At 57.9% G+C, this 20,607-nt stretch overlaps 3 protein-coding genes across 5 annotated transcripts in view; 1 reads left to right on the top strand and 2 right to left on the bottom strand.

Annotated features, from left to right (window-relative positions):
• Positions 1-9,761, top strand: part of GATAD2B (GATA zinc finger domain containing 2B) — a 42,796-nt gene extending 33,035 nt beyond the window's left edge. For all 3 annotated transcript variants that reach the window (XM_055792216.1, XM_055792217.1, XM_055792218.1), the window contains 6 exons: positions 1,460-1,630; positions 3,484-3,799; positions 4,665-4,867; positions 5,640-5,750; positions 6,162-6,279; positions 6,503-9,761. In XM_055792216.1, the coding sequence (XP_055648191.1) occupies positions 1,460-1,630; positions 3,484-3,799; positions 4,665-4,867; positions 5,640-5,750; positions 6,162-6,279; positions 6,503-6,636 (1,053 nt within the window). In that variant the 3' untranslated portion in view covers positions 6,637-9,761. The remainder of the gene's footprint in view (positions 1-1,459; positions 1,631-3,483; positions 3,800-4,664; positions 4,868-5,639; positions 5,751-6,161; positions 6,280-6,502) is intronic.
• A 4,746-nt stretch (positions 9,762-14,507) lies between these two features.
• SLC27A3 (solute carrier family 27 member 3) lies at positions 14,508-18,768 on the bottom strand. The gene is made up of 10 exons (XM_055792379.1): positions 18,268-18,768; positions 17,210-17,419; positions 16,974-17,132; positions 16,761-16,885; positions 16,492-16,686; positions 16,320-16,410; positions 16,043-16,241; positions 15,801-15,898; positions 15,585-15,715; positions 14,508-15,506 (listed from the first exon to the last, which is right to left on the bottom strand). The coding sequence occupies exons 1-10, from the start codon at positions 18,731-18,733 to the stop codon at positions 15,330-15,332; spliced, it is 1,851 nt and encodes a 616-aa protein (XP_055648354.1). The 5' UTR covers positions 18,734-18,768; the 3' UTR covers positions 14,508-15,329.
• A 667-nt stretch (positions 18,769-19,435) lies between these two features.
• INTS3 (integrator complex subunit 3) overlaps positions 19,436-20,607 on the bottom strand; it is a 43,052-nt gene continuing 41,880 nt past the window's right edge. Inside the window, 2 exon segments of the mRNA XM_055792174.1 lie at positions 19,436-20,270; positions 20,401-20,557. Of these exon segments, the coding sequence (XP_055648149.1) occupies positions 20,193-20,270; positions 20,401-20,557 (235 nt within the window). The 3' untranslated portion in view covers positions 19,436-20,192.

Here is a 20,607-nt window from a genome sequence, read left to right as displayed (position 1 = left end):
AACGAGGAGCCAGCGGTGTGAGCTCACTGGAAGGAGGGCACTCGGTCTGCGTGCACCTGCGGAGTGGGGTGCTGATGCTGACAGGCGATGGGGATTTCTCCCTGCTCTGCTGCAGGGCTTGGGGTCCCCTGCCACTTCGGGGCACGCTCTTCCCCCTCCCCAAGTGTCCCTCTTCCCCCTCCCCAAGTGTCCCTCTTCCCTGAGCTCTGTGGCATCAGGAAATGGACTTGGTCCTTTCCGCGGGAGGCTGTCGGTTACATTTTTTCGGTGATATATTGGAATATACAAAGTCCCGGTGATGGGGTGGCGAACCCAGCTGCTGGGGAGATGCTGTATGGGACGAGGGTGGAGGTGATCCTCCAGTGACTCTGCCTGCTTTTGCCAAAAGACTTTTCATTTCAGTCTTGCTGATCATTTACTCCCTCCATTAACCATCTCTTTTGTTTGTGGCATTTGTTTTCTTTGCTATGGCAACGATTCGGGGTCAAGTCTATTGTGGCTTCGCAGTGGGATTGGGCTGGTAAAGGAAATGGGCTTTAGGAGAAGAGGAAACGCATTGTTTGCACGGTCTTTGTGAAGCTTTTCTTATGTGTGACAGCGAAGAACCTCGTCTAGAACAAGTTGGAATAAAAAAAAGAAAGGGGGGAGGGAGAAAAAAGTGGTTGGATGGGAGGTGTTTAGTGTTTTGAGATCATCTCTGATGAAAAAAATGGAGCTTTTCTACCTGCCACCCCCCTGATCTGGCGGTGCTGAGCCGCGAGGAGCTTGAGGTGAGCGGAGCCTGGCTCAGGTCTTCCCAATTCTGCTCTCATCGATCTGTGTGCCCGGTGCTGAGGCCTGCCGCACGCCCTCCGCGTTCCTGCACCAGGGCAAACACCCATCTCCCTCTTCCTCAGGACTCAGAACTCGGGCACTGCTGTGAATTCTGGTTTTAAAAGCTCTGTGCAGCTGGCCAGCAGCCGCCTCCTTAATTTTTTTTACTAAATCCCCTCTTTTCCCTTCGCATTCTTCCCTCTCAATCAGATTGACGGCGCTGTTTTTAATGCAAAGGCAGGCGACCTATGTGTGTCTTGACAATTATCTTCCAGAACATCCCAGCCTAGATCCTGAAGGTCCTACCTTCTTCCCAGTGAGCTGGCTGGCTGCTGGGAAGCGGTTGCTTCGTGAGATTATTGCCCCTTGTCCTGACTCAGGTGCAGTTCCAGCCTCTCTACAGAAAATAGGTTGACTTGAGACATCCTCCCTCCAGGCCGAATAGCCGTGATTATTTAAAATAAAGGACAATTAGAGGAAAACTTCAGTTCTTTGAGTGCTGTCTCGCGTTAGAAGTTCACTGGAATTACAGAGGAGTGGAAATGCTCTGCTGTTGCAGAGCCTGATCAGGGAACTCCAAATTCTGTTTTGCCTTGAGTCCTTTTTTTTTATTTTTTTATTTATTTCTTGTTCCCTCTCTCGACAGGGTCACAGTGTCATTAGGTCTGCCACAAACACGACTCTGCCCCATATGCTTATGTCACAGCGTGTGATCGCTCCGAACCCTGCCCAGCTCCAAGGGCAGCGGGTTCCTCCTAAACCTGGCCTCATCCGCACTACAACTCCGAGCATGAATCCAGCCATCAACTACCAACCGGTAGGTTACTGGTTTTTCCCTGGGTTTTGGGCACAGCTGCCTGGTGGGATGAGCGAGGAGGGGAAATAGGAGGAAATTCCGAGTCGGAGGAGGCGCTCAGAGCTCAGTGTGAATACGTCGGAGCGAAGCCTGCAGGTGGAAATCTACCCCAAGCATGGACCAAGACGCCTGTCCTTGACCCGCGTGGAAGGATGAAGTGATAAATAATTGTAAAACTTCCTATTGGGAGCTGCTGGCTCCCACAGGGCTGGTTCATCCCAGCTGGAACAGCGACGCGAGGGGACCGGTTCGGGAGCAGCGCTGATTTCTCTTCCCGCAGCCCTCGCTCACGTGTGCGTTTCTTCCGCTTCTCTCCGCCGGCGCAGCGCAGCGAGCTCCCTGCGGTCAGCAAGCTGTGGATGCTTAAACCTGTTTGTTTCGCTTTTGGAAGAATGGCAAGGCTTCCATGAAGACTGGGAATGGAGAGGGGGGGGGAAAAGAACGACACTTTCCAGTTCTAGCCGTGGTAAAACAATCCGACCTTCCCGGCGAACAGCCTTGGTCCCTGGGCTGCATCTCCCACGCGTGGGACAGTCTCTGTTCCTCACCTGGGCGGAGATGCTCTGTGCGTGTGCGGGCCCAAATTAACAACCCCTCCTCGTTCCTTTGGGGGTTTGTGTCCAGTTCTTAAGCCGTTCAATCTGCCCTAACAATGGGATGGGATGGGATGATGTGCCAATTGTAAACATGACGAGGCAACAGTCTGAAAGCCTTGCAGCCGAACAACTGTCAGACAGAGCTAATTACATGTTCCATCAAAAAAACCCACCCCAACTGCTCTTACAGGAAGAGTTGTAAGTTTTTTGGTGTTAATTCATCAACTATTTAAAATGGCATGAGTTGGCTCTGCTAATAATTTTCCTGGATCTCCATTAGAGCACCGGCTTTGGGATTAGCGTGGTCCTCTGCCTTTTTTCCCCAACCAGCGAAGCATTAGCAGTCCTAAAACAGAAAACTGGGGCAAACCGATGGATCTTCTGTTGGCTATTTGCGATCGACGCGACCGTGGCCCCCGAGCTTTGGCAGCCGACCCCGTTTGAGTCGCTGAGGGGGTCGGTGACTGTTTGGGGTCTTCCCTTTTGCACTCATGGATGTGTTTGTACCCTGGGAAACAGGTAGATGGGGTTAAGGGCTGGCAGCAGCCCTGCCGGGGCTTAAATAGTTTGCAGGCTGATGGCTTTTTGTCACAAAAGACCACGCAAGCCGCATCCTCAGGTCAGCAGAAGTCTTTGTGCTTTGCTGCCGTCACGTGCCAGAGGGACTGCGCATCCAACGGAACGGAGGATGCAGGAGAAAGCTGCTGGAAATGGAAGAGGAGGGAATTGGCACATGCGGAGCACCTGTGTGGGAGGGGACGGCCACCATCTGGTAGCGGGGATGCTGCCTGGGCGCCTGCCAGAGCAGCGAAGCAAGAGGTGGAGGAGCGGAACGCGACAGCGAGCGATGGTGCCTGCGTGTGAATCACGGCGCTCGGTGCTGCCTACGCTCGCTGGTGCCGACGCCGGGTCCCCAGGCCGGGCCCTGCCCCCACCTTCCCTCTCCCGCAGAAGCCCCCGCGCTGCTCCAGGTGCCGAGACCCCTCTTGCGGATTCCAGCGCGCGGGAGGCTCCTCGGCACCAGCGCTGCGTTATTGCAAGGACCGCGATGAGCTCCCCGCTCCCGCGTCCCAGCATGACTCCCACGGTCCTTGCGGGAGTGTTTGCCCTCGGAGGGTTGTGCGAAGGCGCTCTGGCTCGTCGTCCGGGTGACTTCAGCTGTGGCTGGGGGGCTGTGTTAATTTTCTGTATTAATCCTCATCTCCTCTTCCCCTCCAGCAATCAAGTTCTTCTGTTCCTTGCCAGCGTACGTCGTCTTCAGCCATCTATATGAACCTTGCCTCCCACATCCAGCCTGGCACTGTCAACAGGGTGTCGTCGCCGCTCCCCAGCCCCAGTGCTCTGAACGACGCCGCCAACTCCCAGGCAGCTGCCAAGCTTGCCCTCCGCAAGCAGCTGGAAAAGACGCTGCTGGAGATCCCCCCCCCCAAGCCGCCCGCTCCCCTGCTGCATTTCTTGCCCAGCGCAGCCAACAGCGAGTTCATCTACATGGTGGGGCTGGAGGAGGTGGTGCAGAGCGTTATTGACAGCCAAGGTGAGCGCGGGGGGGCTGCAGCCTTCCTCCATCGCCGCGCTGACCGTGCTCCCGCCTGCCATTTCCAATTTTTATTTTTATTTTTTGCCAAACGCCAAAATGTGTGGCTTGCGAGGCTGGGGGAGCGCGGTGGCTGGTCGTAACGCAGCCCAGGGCTCTGTTTCTTCCTGCGGCGGCTGCCGGGGGTGCAGAGCCAGGTCCCCCCTGGCGCTGGCCCACCCCGTGGACACAGAGCCGGTCTGGTGGGGCTAGTAGCCTCCACATGCCGAGCCCGCAGCTGGCCCTGGGGCTCGTCAGTTGGTGGCCACCTGGGGGAGGGGTCTCCCCGGCTCTTCCCTGGATGAATGTTGGGGAGCTGAGATGCAAAATCCTCGGGGCTGTGACTGCCCGGGGTCCCGTCCTGGTGTGGTTGTGGAGGTTTTAGCTCCCACCTCACCGTTCCCTACAGGCTGTCAGCTCCCAGGTGGATGGGATGGGGATGGGGATGAGATGAGGATGAGGATGGGGATGAAGATGGGGTGGGATCTGATGGGATGGGATGATGGGATGGAGCCTGTGGTACGCCTCTGGCTTGCCTGTCTCGCCCCTCAGTTTTTTATAGTCCTGTAGAGCTGGTCCCAGCACTGCCAGGTCGTTCTGTCCCTGGGGCAGGAATGCTGTGTCTCTCCCAGGATGCTGGGATCTTGCCCAGAGTGGGCTTGACGTTGGTGCAACACTGTCCTGAAAATCCATTTATTTACCGGGACCCGCGTGATGGTGCGCGCGGGGGCCTGTTGCTGTCGTGCCCGGGATGGCGGAGGTGGTGTGGGAGTGGGGGGGCCTGTCCCGTTTTCCCCGCTAATTCCCGTCGGCGGTGCCTTCGCAGGGAAAAGCTGCGTGTCCCTCCTGCGTGTGGAGCCCTTTGTCTGTGCCCAGTGCCGCACCGACTTCACCCCGCACTGGAAGCAGGAGAAAAACGGGAAGATCCTGTGCGAGCAGTGCATGACGTCCAACCAGAAGAAAGCACTGAAGGCAGAGCACACCAACCGGCTGAAGAACGCCTTCGTGAAAGCTTTGCAGCAGGAGCAGGCAAGTACACAACCCCTCTTGCTTTGCTCCGGGGCTCCCCGCTCCCCTTCCCGTGGCACGGCGGGGTTCCCCCATATGTCAGCTCCAGGAATTTGGTTTCTCTGTGGGGCTGGTGAGGGTTCCCAGCTCGGTGCCCGGAACTTCTAAGAGCACAAAGCTGGTGCTGAGGATCCAGGGTGCGATGTTTTCCCCCTGGATTCGTAACTGGAGGGCTGGCTGGGGACAGCTGCCTTCCCTCCCTGGCTTTGCCGCTGACTTTCCTGGAACTGTGCGGGGAAGGCGCTTCACCACTTGCTGCCTTATTTGTGGAAGGGAAGGGAATTTGCTAAATTCCTGTGAGAAATCAGGGTTAGAGAACTTGTTTCGAGGCTCTGGGGTGAAATAAACCAGAAGCATCATTTGTGAACGGTTAAAAAAAAAAAACCAAAACCCAAATATGAAGTGGAATCTGGCTGCTGCCAAATGGGATGTGACTGCTTTGCAGAAGAGTCTTTGGGCTGTTTGTCGCGAGTGGGTGCAGAGATAGAAAAGCTGTTCGTGTTGGCTGCGGCGGGACTGCAGCTCCTTGGGAAAGCTGCAGCCAGGGTTTCAGTGGTTTTCAAATAAAAGTGTGGGGAGAGGGTCCTGCTTCCCCCCTCCCCAGGAATGCCACCCGTCAGCCCCGCTCGCAGCGCCGGAGGGGTCAGCTTGGACCCGTTGTTCCCCGCCGGGGAGGTGCGGTGTAACGGGATGGCGTGCGCCTCTGAGAATGCTTCTGCTTCGTTTTGCTCAGGAGATCGAGCAGCGACTACAGCAGCAGGCAGCCTTGTCCCCCACTGCAGCTCCAGCCGTCTCCAGCGTCAGCAAACAGGAGAACATCATGCGGCACCACACGCTCCGGCAGGTGAGCGCCGTCCCTTCTCCCATCGCTCCAGCGCTGCGCGGCCCCTCGGGATGCTGGAGGGAGGTGCGAGCATCCCGCTGCCTTCGCTCCCACAGCAGCTTCGGGGCCGGGCTGCCCTTCCTCCTGGCAGCCGGAAGGTTTGCTTTGAGCCCGAGTCCCCTGCAACGTGGTGGCTGCTGGTGGGCTCCTCTCCCACCCCCTCCCCTCTGCATCCCTCCCTCGCCGGTGCCGTGCCGTCCCATACGGAGCCCGCAGCACAGCACTCTGCTGCCTGCTCACGTGCCTTGAAGAGAGCGATGTGCAAACTATATTTTCCATGTACTGGCCAAAACCGGTGACTGATTCTTCACCCTCTGGCTACGGCTGCTTCCAGGCTGCCTTCCTACCAGCTTTTATTCTTCTCTTCCTCAGGCTCCGCAGCCCCAGAGCACTTTGCAGCGTGGCATCCCCACCTCTGCCCGCTCCATGCTTTCCAACTTTGCGCAGGCACCCCAGCTCTCCGTGGCGGGTGGTCTCCTCGGCATGCCAGGTAACGTCCCCCGTCCATGCCGCGCCGGGATGGGGCTGGGGGCCAGGCGGAGAGCGGGATGGGTCACTCACTCTGTGCCTGCTCTGATTTTTGGGGAAGGGGGATGCGCTGCCACCAGCACAGGGAAATGGTGATCGTGGTGCTTCGGTCACCAAAGGGGGGGACCTCGGAGCACAGGGGTGTGTTGGGGGGGTCCCCACCTGCTTTTCTCACCCCTCTGCAGGTGTTAACATCGCTTACCTGAATGCTGGGATCGGAGGCCACAAAGCGTCGAGTTTGGCGGACCGGCAGCGGGAATACCTTTTGGATATGATCCCACCCCGCTCTATATCGCAGTCCATCAGTGGACAGAAATAACGCCTATTGACCGTCCCCCCCTTCCTCCCCACCTCCGTCGCATGCAGTGCCTGTACTGGTGCCTACCGTACACGGGGAAAAAAAAAAAAAAAAAAAAAAAAAAAAAAAGACAAAAAAAAAAAAGAAACAAAAAACAAATGAAAAAAAACCACAAAACAAACAAACAAAACAAAAAAAAAACCATTTCAAACCTTCAGCGACCTGTCCTTTTTCCGAACCTTAACTTCTTTGGTTTTCTATAGCAGTGAGAGGTCACGTCCTTTGCCCGAGGTCAGAACAATGTCTGCTTGAAATCAGCATTCTCCATGTGTTAAAGCTTGTTTTATGCTATTTTTTTGTAATGACAAAGCATAGAATTTTTAATTGTGTTGTGAGGTTGGTTGGTTTTTTTTTTTCCTTGGTTTTTTTTTTCTTGGGGTTGTTTTTGGTTTTTTTTGTTCCCTCCTCCTTTGCTCAATGGATGGTTAAAACTTTTTTTTCCTTTCCAGAGACTTTCTAAGGGCATCCACTCGACTTTAAGTGACCGTTAATTTTTTTTAAAGGGCAGCCCTATGCTGACTTGTGGGGAAACGGGGGCAAAGAGTTGCGATGGGCTGGAGCCCGGACCACCGCCCGTGGTGGGGTGCTACAATTCCCTTGGCTTGGCAGACGAAGTCAGGAGCTGCCGACCCACACCCGTGCTCCCACCTCTCTTCCCGGAGGAAGGGAAGCCCGGTTTGGTGAGGAGCCGGTGCCCGCGGCCATCGGCACCGACGGGGTCGACTGGACGGTGCTGGCGACCCCCTTGACCGACCCAAGGAGCCCGGCGAGGCGCAGAGGGGTGTCAATGGTACCCGGTGAGCCCCCCGGCGTGGCGGGCAGCTGCCGTTGTGCGTGGCGGTGGCGGTGCTTCTCGGCGGGTTCTAGAGCAGACTGCGAATGACCGGTGGCCTTGGGCGCGGTGAGTCCCCCTCCTCTCCTTTCCGCGCTCTTGCATGCTCCGGAGCCGCTTGCGGTCACCGTCACCTGCTGCCAGCCCTCGTGGATGATGGGGACGGCACCGGCATCGCCGCGTGGTACCAGGGCTGCGGCCGGCGGTTAACGAACCCAAAGCAAGAAATAAGCCGCGAAAAGTCGTCTTGAGAAACGCTCGATTTGCACTTAACCTTCACACTAACGGGCCCTCCCCTCCTCTTCCTCCTCCTCCTCCTCCTCCTCCGACCCCTGCCCCAGCCAGTGGGAATCGTGCCCCGGCTGCCGGAGAGCCCCCGGCAGAGGTGCCCCCCCATCCCCTCGCCCCCGCCAGGACCCGTTGGTGCCCAAACCCGAGTGTCTGCGCGGGGGTTTGCCACTCCCAGAGTTTCCTGAGAGTTTTCTGGTTGTTTTTTAAAAATATATTGTTTTTTTTAATTAATTTTCCTTTTTTCATTTTTTTTTATTATTATTATTATTTTCCCCCTGACATTCAAATTTTCTCGTGCAATTTTGAAGCGCCAGCTCGCCCGTGGGGAGCTGCTCGACGGGTGGGGGGGGGGGCAGGAGCACCCTCCCAGCAATGGGGACAAGGCGTCTTCTCTCCCAAAATGCCACCCCTCCACCAGTGAGGGGGACCCCCACCCCACCAGCAGCCCCCCCCCCCCCAATGAGCACTTAACCCCTGAGGGGTCTGGGTGCCCCGACCCCCCCCCCCCCGCCCCGGGGCCCTCCAGAGGCAAAAGGATTATTTTTTTTTTAATTTTGGGGTTTTTTTGGTTCTTTGGAAGCTAGTGAAGCGTAGTGGCGTATATATATATATACATATATATATTTTTGTGGGGGTTTTTTGTTTTTAATCTTGTTTAGCTGGCTCCCCCCTTCCATGCCCCCCCCCTCCCTGGGATGCTGAGATCCTTTTCCAAGCTTTTCTCACCCTGCTTCCACGGGAGCACTTTGACGAACTGTTTTTTCTTGGCTAAACCTGAATTTTTGCTGATTTTGGGGTGGGTTTGTTTCGTTTTATTGGCTGATCCTTCATCCCCCCCCCCAAGGGTCCTTGGTCGAGCCCCCCGTGTCCCCCCCATATCTCGCTCAAGTGCCATTCTCCCCCATCAGGTGTTACCGAGAGGTGCGAGGTGACCTGGGCGCATGGGTTGAGATGAAATTACAAAAATTATGAGAAAAATTACCCCAACAAACGAAAAAAAAAATAACAACGATGAGAAAAACCACAGAAAAAAAAAAAGAAAAAAAAAAAAAAAAAGAAAAAAAAAAATTCCCCAAAACCAAGTGCAATACTTAACGCTGAGGCTCTCCCGCCGGAGCCGGGGGGCGGCCGCGGGGGGAACCGATGGAGAACAAGACGCCGACTTCATGGTGCTATAAGTGAAATGCGCTCCCGGGGATGGGGGGTCCCGTTTTTTGCTCCCCGCCCCCCCCCATCTTGGTGGGGCACTGGGGTGGGGGGTTATGGGGCTGGGCTGGGGTGGGAGCCTTGGCCCTGGGGTCTGCAGGCAGTTCCCCCCCCCCCTGCCCAGCCCCAACAGACCCCAAAGCCGTGCCGGGGGTCTCGCCGGGCCCCCCCCAGGCTTCGGCTGTGACCTGCGCAGGTTTAACAGGTTTTTTTTTGTTCTGTGTTTTTTTTTTTTTTTTTTTTTTTTTTGGCTTGAGCCCTCCCCAGCCCCCAGGGATGTGATGTACGGTAGAAATCCCCCCCCTCCCTTTTTACCCCTCTCCTCTGGATGCAGAAATAAGGATTTCTTCCCGCTTTTGTTGCATTTCTTTTACAGCTAGGGGTAGATCCGCTTGTGAAAATGCTTTTATTGGGATTTTTTTTTTTGAGGGGAGGGGGTGGTGGTGGGGTGGGGGTTGTTTTGTTTTTGGTTTTTTGTTTTTTTTTTTGGTTCCTCCAAAGGCATAACCCGTTCCTCCTCTAACTTCTCCCCCCTGCCCCCCCCCGGCCCCGACCCTTCATTAGCTTATGATATTGCTGCCGAAATGTTATAACAAGGACTCATTCGTGTATATAAGCTATTTCTCGACACGTTAAAAAAAAAAAAAAAAAAAAAAAAAGATAAAAAAATACAAAAAAGAAATAATAAAAAAAATTGTACATTGTGTAGAAAAAAAAAAGACAAAAGAAAAAAAAAAAGAAAAAAAAAAAAGAAAAATCCGGAAAGCGAACCCGCCTAGCCATGGGTGTTGTGGAAGTCGTCACGTCCTTCTCGTAGTGTGACCTCGTGTGTATGACATGAAACGTGCAAAAGGGGGGTTCCCGGCGGCTCGGCTCGGCTGGGGGGGGGGGGATGGTGCTGGGGGGGGGGGGGACATGGGACCGGTGGCCCCCCCCCGGCCCCGGCGATGCACTGGTGGCGGCGGCCACCTCCCGAATCTGTGCCTTTCACACACACGCAAACTGGGACCCCCCCCCGCGGCACCAGCAGCCCCGGAGGCAGGGAGGGGGTGTCCCACAAAAATGAGGGGGGGGGGGCAGCGCGCTGAGCACGGGGGGAGCGGGGCCGGGGGGGGGGACGAGTATTATAAACTGTAACTGTATTTGCACTGTTTTTATTATTGCATTGGCATATATACAATATACATCTATAACAACCTGCGGTCTGCGGCCTCCTTCCTCTTCCCCTCCCCCACCCCCGAGCCCCCCCGCGACCCCCCCCCGGAGGTTAACCCCAGCCCTGGGGCTTCAGCCTCTGTTCCCGGGGTCTCAGCTCCAATTTGCACCGTTTCAGCTCAAATTTCTGGATTTCAGGTCAAATTTGTGGGATTTTGGTACCAATTTGTGGGATTTCAGCTCAGATTTGCAGCGTTTCAGGCCCGTTTTCTGGCTTCTGGGCAGAATCTATGGGATTTTAAGCCACACGTGGAATTTCACCTCAAATTTGAAGCATTTCAGGCCCTATTCTTGGATTTTGGGCTGAATTTATGGGATTTCAAGCTCCAATTTCTGGATTTCAGGCCAAATTTGCAGGATTTTAAGCCAAATTTGTGAATATCACCTCAAATTTGCAGCATTTCAGGACCGAATTCTGGCTTTGGGGACAAATTTGTGGGATTTCAGCTCCAATTTCTGACTTTCAGGCCAAATTTGCAGGATTTTAAGCCCAATTTGTGGGATTTCACCTCAAATTTGCAACACTTTAGGACCAGTTTCTGGCTTTCAGGCCAGATTTGTGGGATTTTGGTACCAATTTGGTGGGTTTTAGTCCAGTTTCTGGATTTCAGGCCAAATTAGTGGGATTTAAAGCCAAATTAGTGAGATTTCAGACCAAATTAGTGGAATATCACCTCAAATTTGCAGCATTTCAGGTCCAATTTCTGGCTTTTGGGTTGAATTTGTGGGATTTCAGCTCCAATTTCTGCATTTCAGGCCAAATTTGTGGGATTTTGGTACCAATTTGCAGGATTTCGGCTGAAATTTGCAGCATTTTGGGACCAATTTCTGGCTTTCGGGCCAAATTTGCAGGATTTTAAGCCAAATTTCTGGATTTCAGGCCAAATCTGCAGCATTTCAGGCCAGATTTCTGAATTTCAGGCCAAATTTTCAGGATTTTAAGCCCAATTCATGGGATTTCAGCTCCAATTTGCAACACCTCAGGACCATTTTCTGGCTTTCAGGCCAAATTTGTGGGATTTTGGTACCAATGTGGTGGATTTTAGGCCAAATTTCTGGAATTCGGGCCAAATTTGGTGGATTTCAGCCTTAATTTGTGGGATTTTGGTTCCAATTTGCAGTATTTCAGGCCAAATTTGCAGGATTTTAAGCCAAATTTGCAGCATTTCAGGCCCGATTTCTGGCTTTTGCGACAAATTTGTGGGATTTCAGCTCCCATTTCTGGCTTTCGGGCCAAATTTGTGGGATTTTGGTACCAATTTTTAGAATTTCAACTCAATTTGCAGCATTCAGGCCCAATTTCTGGATTTCAGGCTGAAATTATGGCATTTTAAGCCCAAATTGTGGGATATCACTTCAAATTTGCAACATTTCAGATCTGATTTCTGGATTTCAGAGCAAATCTGTGGGATTTTAGGCCAACTTTCAGGAATTTGGGCCAACTTCCTGGCTTTCGGGCCAAATTTGTGGAATTTTAATCCAATTTTTTGGGATTGCAGCTTAAATTTGAGGTATTTCAGCCCTGATTTCTGGCTTTGGGGCTGAACTTGTGGGATTTCAGCTCCAATATCCGCTTTTTGGGCCAAATTTTCAGGATTTTAAGCCAAATTCATGGGATTTTGGCTCCAATTTGCAGCTTTTCAAGCCCGATTTCTGAATTTCAGGCCAAGTTTGCAGGAGTTTGGTACCAATGTGGTGGAATTTAGGCCAAATATCTGGAATCCAAGCCAAATTTGGTGGATTTCAGCCTTAATTTGTGGGATTTGAGCTCAAATTTGCAGCATTTCAGGCCTGATTTCTGAATTTCAGGCCAGGTTTATGGGGATTTGAAGCCAAATTTGTGGAATTTCACGTCAAATTTGAAGCATTTCAGGCTCGATTTCTGGATTTTGGGCCGAATTTATGGGATTTCAGCTCCAATTTCTGGCTTTCAGACCGAATTTGTGGGATTTTAAGCCCGATTTCATGATTTCAAGCTAAATTTGCAGGATTTTAAGCCAAATTTGAAGCATATCAGGCACAATTTCTGGCTTTTGGGCCAAATTTATGGAATTTCAGCTCCGATTTCTGGATTTCACGCCAAATTTGCAGCATTTCAGGCCGATTTCTGGATTTCAGGCTAAATTTGCAGGATTTTAAGCCAAATTGTGGGATTTCACCTCTAGTTTGCAGCATTTCAGCCCCGATTTCTGGCTTTCAGGCCAATTTGCAGGATTTAAGCCTAATTCATGGGATTTCAGCCTCAGTTTGTGGGACTTTGAGTCCAATGTGCAGCATTTCAGTACCAATTGCTGGCTTTCAGGCCAAATTTGTGGGATTTAATCTCATATTCGCAGCATTTCAGGCCCAATTTCTGGATTTCAGACCAAATTTGCAGGATCTTGGTACCAATTTATTGGATTTTAGGTGAACTTTCCAGAATTCTGGCCAAATTTGGTGGATTTCAGCCTAAATCTGTGGTATTTCAGCTCCAATTAGCAGCATTTCAGGGCTGATTGCTGGATTTCAGGCCAAGTTTATGGGATTTTGGTCTTAATGTGTGGGATTTCAGCTCAAATTTGCAGGGTTTTGGTACCAATTTGTTGGATTTTAGGCCAAATTTCAGGATTTAAGCCCAATTTGTGGGATTTCAGCCTCAGTTGGTGGGATTTTGGCTCCAATTTGCAGTGTTTCAGGCCCAATTTCTGGCTTTCAGGCCAAATTTACAGGATTTTGGTACCAATTTGGTGGGTTTCAGGCCAAATTTCAGAATTTAAGCCCAATTTGTGTTATTTCAGCCTTGATTTGTAGTATTTTGGCTCCAGTTTTCAGTATTTCAGCCCCATTTACTGGATTTCAGGCCAAATTTAAGAATTTAAGACCAATCCGTGCGATTTCAGCCTCAGATCTTGGGATTTTTGGTTCTAATTTGTAGGATTTTATGCCAAATTTCTGGATATTGGGTCAAATTGGATGGATTTTGGTGTCACGTGGTATTTCAGCCACAATTTGTAGGACTTTAGCCCAAATGTTGTGGGTTTTGCCCTGACTTGCAGGGTGTTGGTCCTGTACTTTGGGCTGTCAGGCTGGATTTGCAGGGTTTCAGCTCCAGTTTGCAGGATTTTGGCCCAAATTTGCAGGATTTCGTCCCCAGTTTGCAGGGAAATGGCACAAAAGCAGCTTTAGGGGAGGTGGGGGTGAGCATGGGGCAGCCCTGGACCCAGATGGGTTGGGGGGGGAAAGGCGGGAGGGGGCAGGGTTGTCCCCCCATTCCTGGCTGCCATCAGCTTCGGGTTCCCCCCCCTCCGCACCCCCCATCTCCTTTCCCTGGTGCTTCCTCCTCCCCCAGGTTTGCACCCCACCATCTCTGGTGTGACCCCAATGGGGACATCCCTGCTGTGCCCCCCAGCAGAGCTTTGGGTGCAGAGCTGCCCCCCCCCCAGCTCCCATTGCTCCCTCCCCTTTGGGGTGCACCATGCCATGCCCCTCCTCCACAATTACTCCCCACACTACCAGCCCCCCACAAGTTTGGCCCTACTGCTGCCTCCTGCTCCCTCAAACCCACCCCCCAGCTCTGCAGTAGCTTTTTTTGGGGTAGGGGGACAACCATCCCCCCCAACCTGAGCTTGAGAACTGGGGGGGAGCAGCCACAAGTGACCCCCAAACTTGCACCTCCAGCAAAAACAGTGGTGCAGGGAGTGTGTGTGTGGGGGGGCATAGCTGAGCTGATGGGGGTGGGGGGGGGAACACTGGGCCTTTTGCACAAATTAAAGGTTTTGGTGGGATTTTTTCCTTTTTTTTTTTTTTTTTTTTTTTTTTTTTTTTTTTGCATTGTGTTTAAAATCCGGTTTAATGACAAAGCGAAGCCGGTTCGGCGCTGCCGCCAGGGGCTGTGGCCACTGAGGACAAATAATAAGCTAATTTTTGGAGAAAGGATGAAAATAAAATTAAATAAAAATTTTAAAAAAGCAAAAAAAGCAACCTTTGTAATATTTATCACTTGCAAGCTATGTTTAATAAAGAAAGGAATGGTTTATAACTTTTGATGCGCTGGTGTGGTGAGTTGGGGTTGGGGGTGTGTGTGCCCTGGCTGGGGATGGTTTGGGGGGGATGGAGCCCCTGAATTAAAGTAGGGACCCTCCTCATCCTCAGGGGGATCACCTGAGCCCCCCCACCCCCAGGGGTTGGGGGGCTGATGGCGTTGGTGTCCCCATCCTGGAGCCTTGAGCCCTTGGGTGAAAAACCCCACCCCCGCCTTGGGGGGGACACCTCCACCCCCAGCCCTGCAGTGGGATGGGGGTGACAGCGATGAGACTTGCTACAAAAGTTTATTTGCCCAAAAAGAGAAAAAAAAAAAACCCGAAAAAGTTTGTTCATATAAAGAGGGGGACTCTGGCCTGGGGGGAAGGCACTGGTGGCTGGGGCAGGTGACCCACAGGTGGGGACAGGGGGGACAGGATGCACGCAGGGACAGTGGGACGGACACAGTGACCCGCAGGACAGAGATGGGGACCCCCAGGATGGATGTGGGGTGCCTGGGGACGCCAGGATGGATGTAGGGAGCTGCAGGACGGATGTGGGGACCCCCAGGATGGACGTGGAGTGCCTAGGGACAGCAGGATGGCAGGACGGATGTGGGGATCCCCGGGAGGGACATGGGGACAGACAGACATGGGGACGCCTAGGATGGATGTGGGATGCCTGGGGATGGCAGGATGGATGTGGGGACCTGCAGGACAGATGGGGGGACCCCCAGGATGGACGTAGGGACCCCCAGGATGGATGTGGAGTGCCTAGGGACAGCAGGATGGCAGGACAGATGTGGGGACCCCTGGGAGGGATGTGGGGAGCTGGGGACAGCAGAGTGGACCTGGGGACTGTAGGGTGAACATGGGGACAGTGGGATAGACCTGGGGACCTGCAGGATGGATGTGGGGACCAGGGGATGGCCGGACAGACCTGGGGACAGCTGGACGGATGTGGGGTACCCAGGGACGACGGGATGGAGGTGGAGACCTGCCAGATGGACATGAGGGAGCCCGCGTGGCAGCTGGTGCTGGTGGGACAGACCTGGGGTGCTTTGGGCACCCGGTCCCAGGACACCCATAGGTGCAGGGCACCCAGGTGGGGTCTAAATGCGGAGGCGCCCCTCCAGGACCCCCTCCCAGAGTGCGGGGCCAAGGGGCACGTAGGCTTTGGTGGTCTCATCCAGCAGGAAGAGGGGGTCGGGGACACGAGCCGGGTCGAAGCCTTCCTGCGCCAGCCGCACCTTCTGCTGCTTGAAGGTCTCAGTCATCGCCAGGCGCTCCTGGGAGGGCGATGGGGTGGGCTGGGGACCCCCTGGTCCCCCCATATCCCCCGGGGACCCCCCAGCCCACCCCGTTACCTGCAGCCGGAGGAAGCGGGGCCAAGCGTAGGGCGGCAGCAGCTGCTCCACGTGCCGGTAGAGCGCAGGCCCGTCCAGCCGGCAGCCGGGGCGCAGCACCAGCGCCGCCATCCCAGCGCGACCCTCGTGGCCTGCGGGAAAGGGCAGGGCTGGGGTGGGGGCACAGCCGGGCTGGGGGGCAGTGACACTGGCCCTGGCATGGGGGGGCATCGGTACCTGGCACAGTGACGCCGTAGACGGTGGCTTCTTGCAGGGACTCGTGGGCCACCAAGGCTTCGGCCACCTCCGTGGTGGCCACGTTCTCACCTTTCCACCTGGGAAGGGGATGATGGGGATGAGCAGGATGGGGATGAGCCCCCCAGCCATGCAGCGGAGGGGGCGTGGGGCTGCTGCACTGTCCCCATGGGGCAAGGCAGAGGTGGTGGGGGTCCCCCCCCATAGGTGGGGGGCTCTGGCACCTGTATGTGTCCCCGGTGCGGTCACGGAAGCGGACAAACTGAGCCGCATCCTGCTCCATCAGGTCGCCGGTGCTGAAGTAGGTGTCACCCTCGGCGAACACCCCCCGCAGCAGCTTCTGCTCCGACAGCTCCCGGCTGCCGGCGTAGCCCAGGAAGGGGGTCCGGGGGGTCACCGGGGCGATCAGCAGCCCCGTCTCGCCTGCAGGGATGGGGACACGTGATGGGGGGCACCCATGGGGAGACCCCCAAGCCCACCACCCTCCATCCCTGCACTCACCTGTCCCTACACGGATGCAGCGCCCGGCCGCGTCCCGCACTGGTGCTCCCTCCGTCACGTCGTAGCGCACGATCTCGAAGGGCGAGAAGAGCTGGGGAGAGGGGCCGGGTGGGCGTTAGCACCCTGCTGAGCCGGGCGCGGGGTGGGGGGCCACAGCCCCCTCCCCTTTTACCTTGTAGATGAAGCTGCTGCGGCCCACGGCGCCCGGGGTGCCGGTGTAGTTGAAGAGGGTGACGTTGCCCTCGGTCATGCCGTAGGTCTCCACGATGCGGATGGCGCCGAAGCGCTGGAGGAAGCTCCGCCAGACGTCGGGGCGCAGCCCACTCCCCACCGCCAGCCGCAGCCCGTGCTCCCGCTCCCCAGGGCGCTGCGGGGGGGCAGGGTCAGATGTGGGGGTGCCCCCCCAGGGTCACCCCCCCACCCCAGCTCCATCCCCCCGACCTGGGGCTGGTTGACCAGGTAGCGGCAGAGCTCCCCGATGTACTGGAAGACAGTGACACCCTCGGCACGACAGTCATCCCAGAACTGGCTGGCTGAGAACTTCTCCTTCAGCACACAAGTGGCTCCTGCAGAAAGCCGGGATGGGGTGGGGGATCAGCACACGCTCCCCCCCAACATCACCGTGCTGGCCCTGGCTCCCCCGGCCCTGCTCACCGATGCCGATGCAGCCGACGATGCCCAGGAGGGACCCGGCCATGTGGTAGAGCGGCAGCGCCAGGTACACCACGTCCCGGCTGGAGGCTCCCACCAGCTCGTAGAAGCTCAGGCACATGATGGACTTGAGGTGGGAGACGCGGGCGGCTTTGGGGAGACCTGGGAGGGGGACGATGGCGTTGAGCCCCCCCCTGGCTCACCCAGGGCACCCCACCCCGCCAGCCCCAGGCACCCACCGGTGGTGCCGGAGGTGAAGATGTAGAGGCAGGTGTCGTTCATGTCCTCGGGCTGCCAGACGTCCTCGGGCTCCAGCTCGTCCGAGGCTGCGTCCAGCAGCTCCTGCAAGGCCACGACGCCGGGGGGGTACGGCCCCGCGCCCAGCACCCACACCACAATGTCATCCTCCTGCAGGCTGGGCAGGATGGGCTCCACCGCCGCAAACAGGTCTGGGGTGAAGGGGGGTACAGGCTGGCGGGGGGTAGGTCCAGGGCGCAGCCCATGGCACCCCCGAGCGTGGGGTGGGGATGGGGACCCTCCCCACCCGTGCCTGTGGGTAGCACCCCCACCCAGGGTGACCAGGCAGGGCCCATGTGGGGCTCAGCAATAGGGCCAGTTGGGGGGGGGGACCAAAACATGGCACAACTGGAGGGACCCGTGTGTGTCCCCCCATCGCCCCTGAGCTGAACCACCCCCGGACCCCCAAGCTGGCCGGACTCCCCCTCCCCTGGAGACCCCCAGTGCCAACGCGGTGCCCCTAAGCCTGTCACCCACAGTGGCCCCGGCACCACCCTGCTGCCCCCGGTACCTTCCCACCCCCCATCCCCGGTGCCCACAAGCCCCGTCCTTCATCCTTCGCTTGTGCCCCCGGTACCAGCCTGTCCCTTGAGCCTTTGTCACCCCCAGTGCCCCCCCATCTCCTGCAGCCACCCCCTCGCTGTGCCACCCCCATCCCCGGTCCCGCAGCCATTGCAGCCCCCTCCCCATCTCCCCCCGGTGCCACCCTCCATCCTTGGTCCCCCTCCACCCCCAGAGTCATGCCAGCCCCCTCCCCAACTCCCCTGGTCCCCCTGCAGCCCCTGTCCTCCCCGCAGCCATTGGAGCCCCCTCCCCATCTCCCCCCGGTGCCCCCTCCATCCTTGCTCCCCTCTGCCCCCAGAGTCATGCCAGCCCCCTCCCCAACTCCCCTGGTCCCCCCCGCAGCCCCGGTCCCATTCCAGCCCCCTCTCCATCACCTCCCCCCGGTGCCCTCCCTCGTCCCCGATGCCCACCCCCCCCAGCCCCCTCCCCGGCTCACCGTCCGCCACCAGCAGCGCCCGCGCCCCGCAGGCGCGCAGGCAGTGCCGGAGGGCGGCGGGGCGCAGCGCCGTGCCCAGGAAGGCCGGCCGGGCCCCCAGCGCCGCCAGCCCCAGCCACCCCCAGACGAAGCGCGGCTCGTTGCCCACCAGCAGCCCCACGGTGGTCCCCGGCCCCAGCGCGCCCCCCGCCAGGGGCCGCCCCCGCAGCGCGTTGGCTACCCGCGCCACCCGCCGCGCCGCCCCCCCGTAGGGCTCCGCGCCCGCCGCCGCTCGCAGGAAGGGCCGGCCCGGGGCCTCCCGCGCCGCCCGCAGGAACCGCGCCGCCAGGCTGCCCGCGCCGCCGCCCGCCCGCCGCCGGCACCGCGCCGCCCGCGCCGCGAACGCCAGGTCGGCCCAGAGGTGCGGGCGCAGCAGCCGCTGCAGCAGCACCAGCGCCAGCACCGCCGCCAGCGCCGCCAGCGCCATGGCCCGCCGCCGGCACCCGCCACGCCCCCGGACCACGCCCCCGCCGCTGGCACGCCCCGGGAACGCCCCCGCCACGCCCCACGCCCCCCCTGGGGCACGCTCACCGCCACGCCTCCGCCCGCCCCTCGGACACGCCTCCGGCACGCCCCGGCCACGCCCCCGTCACAGCCCGGCCACGCCCCCCCGCCGTACGGCCGGCACCCCCCGCAGGGACCCCGCGCTCCCCGCCCCAGCCCCGCCCCCCCCCCGGGACCCCCATTCTAGCCCCTTGTCCCCCCCCCACTGTGTCCCCACGTCCCCCACCCCAGTCCTGCCCCGCCCCCCCGGGACCCCCATTGTAGCCCCTTGTCCCCCACTGTCTCAGCCACCTCACCCCCCCCCGCCCCAGCCATTGCCCCCCCCAGACCCCCATCGTGTCCCCATCCTCCCACCACTGCCCCTCCCCCGCCATATCCCCCGGCCCATGCTCCCCCTCACAGCCCCCCCATTCCGCCCCCAGCCCCTCCATCATGTCCCCACCCCCTTCCCACTCACCCCAGTCCCCTCCCCTCCCCCAGCCTCCCCCCCCACGCTCCCAGCCTTGTCCCAGATTCCCTCTCCAGCTCGGGGGGAACTGGCACCACCACGGGGGGGGGGGGGACGGACACCGGGCGCGGGGACCCCGGGGACACGGCACAGAGCGGTGGCCTCGTTGTACAAAAACATTTGAGAGGTTTTTTTATTGTTGTTTTTTTTAAAAACACTTAAAAACGCTATAACAGCCCTGGGGGTGATGGGGCGGGGGGGCAGAGCGGCGACCAAACCGGGGGGCGCTGGCATGTCCCCCCCCACCCCCGCAGCAGCCCCCCCGGGGGCGCCCTGGGAGGGAGCGGCGGCTGCCGGGGGGTTGGGGTCCCCTCGCCCCCCCAGGCAGGGAGACACGTTCCTCCCTCCCCAAAGCATCCTGGAGCAGCACGTCAGTTTGCACTGTTTATTTACAGTTCTCATACCAAAAATAGGGACGTGTGATGCAACCCCCACCCCCCCCCCCCCCCGAGATCCCCCCTTTCCCCTCGCCGTGGTGCCGTGTCCCCTCTCGGGCCGTGTCCCCTTTCGGGGAGCCCTGTCCACGCTGCCCCACGAGTGGCCAGGGGCTGGAGCCAGGTCCTGGGGCGCGGGGTTGCATGCTCCGATCCCTCCCCGGCTGTTGGTAAAAAATCGCCCCTCCCCCCCCCCCCCAAAAAAAAAAAAAAAAAAAAAAAGAGGTAAAAAGTCACGGGGGGAGGGTGGGCACAGACCCACGGCCACCACAGTGGGAGCTGGGGTGTCCCCACGGCTCCTGGAGGGGACCGCGCTCTCCTTCCCGTCCTGGCGATGGCTTTGTCCCAGCGTGGCAGGGTCGGTGGGCACCACGGCATCCCCAAAGCGTCCCTTTTTTTTTGGGGGGGGTGGGGGGTGGGGAGTGGGGGGGGCAGAGCCCTCAGTCACTGTCCGAGCCCACGGCGGAGGAGCCTTTTCTTTTCCGCTTGGCGGGTTTGGGCTTGGTGTCTTCCTCCTCCTGTGCCGGGAGAGGGGCAAGTGGGGGGTCACCGCCACCGGGGGGGGACCCCGCTCCTGCCTGAGCCTCCTCGAGGTGTGGCTGTGGCCAGGGGGCTGCGGGGTGCCGGGGGGGAACTGGGGGGGCTTACCGAGGCGCTGCTGGAAGCCGATTCCTCCTCGTTGTTGGCCGGCTGCGCCGCGTTCTTGCGGCTGCGCGGGCTGGAGAGGGTGGCTTTTCGACGGCTTTTGGGGGGTTTGGTGGAGGAGTCTTCATACTCCTCGGCCAGGGAGAAGAGGTCGCTGAACCTGGAAGGAAGCAGGGGGTGGGGGGGGCAGGGTGGGGGGGGCAGGCTCTG

Source organism: Falco peregrinus, chromosome 19, assembly GCF_023634155.1.
Source record: "Falco peregrinus isolate bFalPer1 chromosome 19, bFalPer1.pri, whole genome shotgun sequence".
Lineage (NCBI taxonomy): Eukaryota > Metazoa > Chordata > Aves > Falconiformes > Falconidae > Falco > Falco peregrinus.
This window is presented reverse-complemented; position numbering and strand designations above follow the sequence as displayed.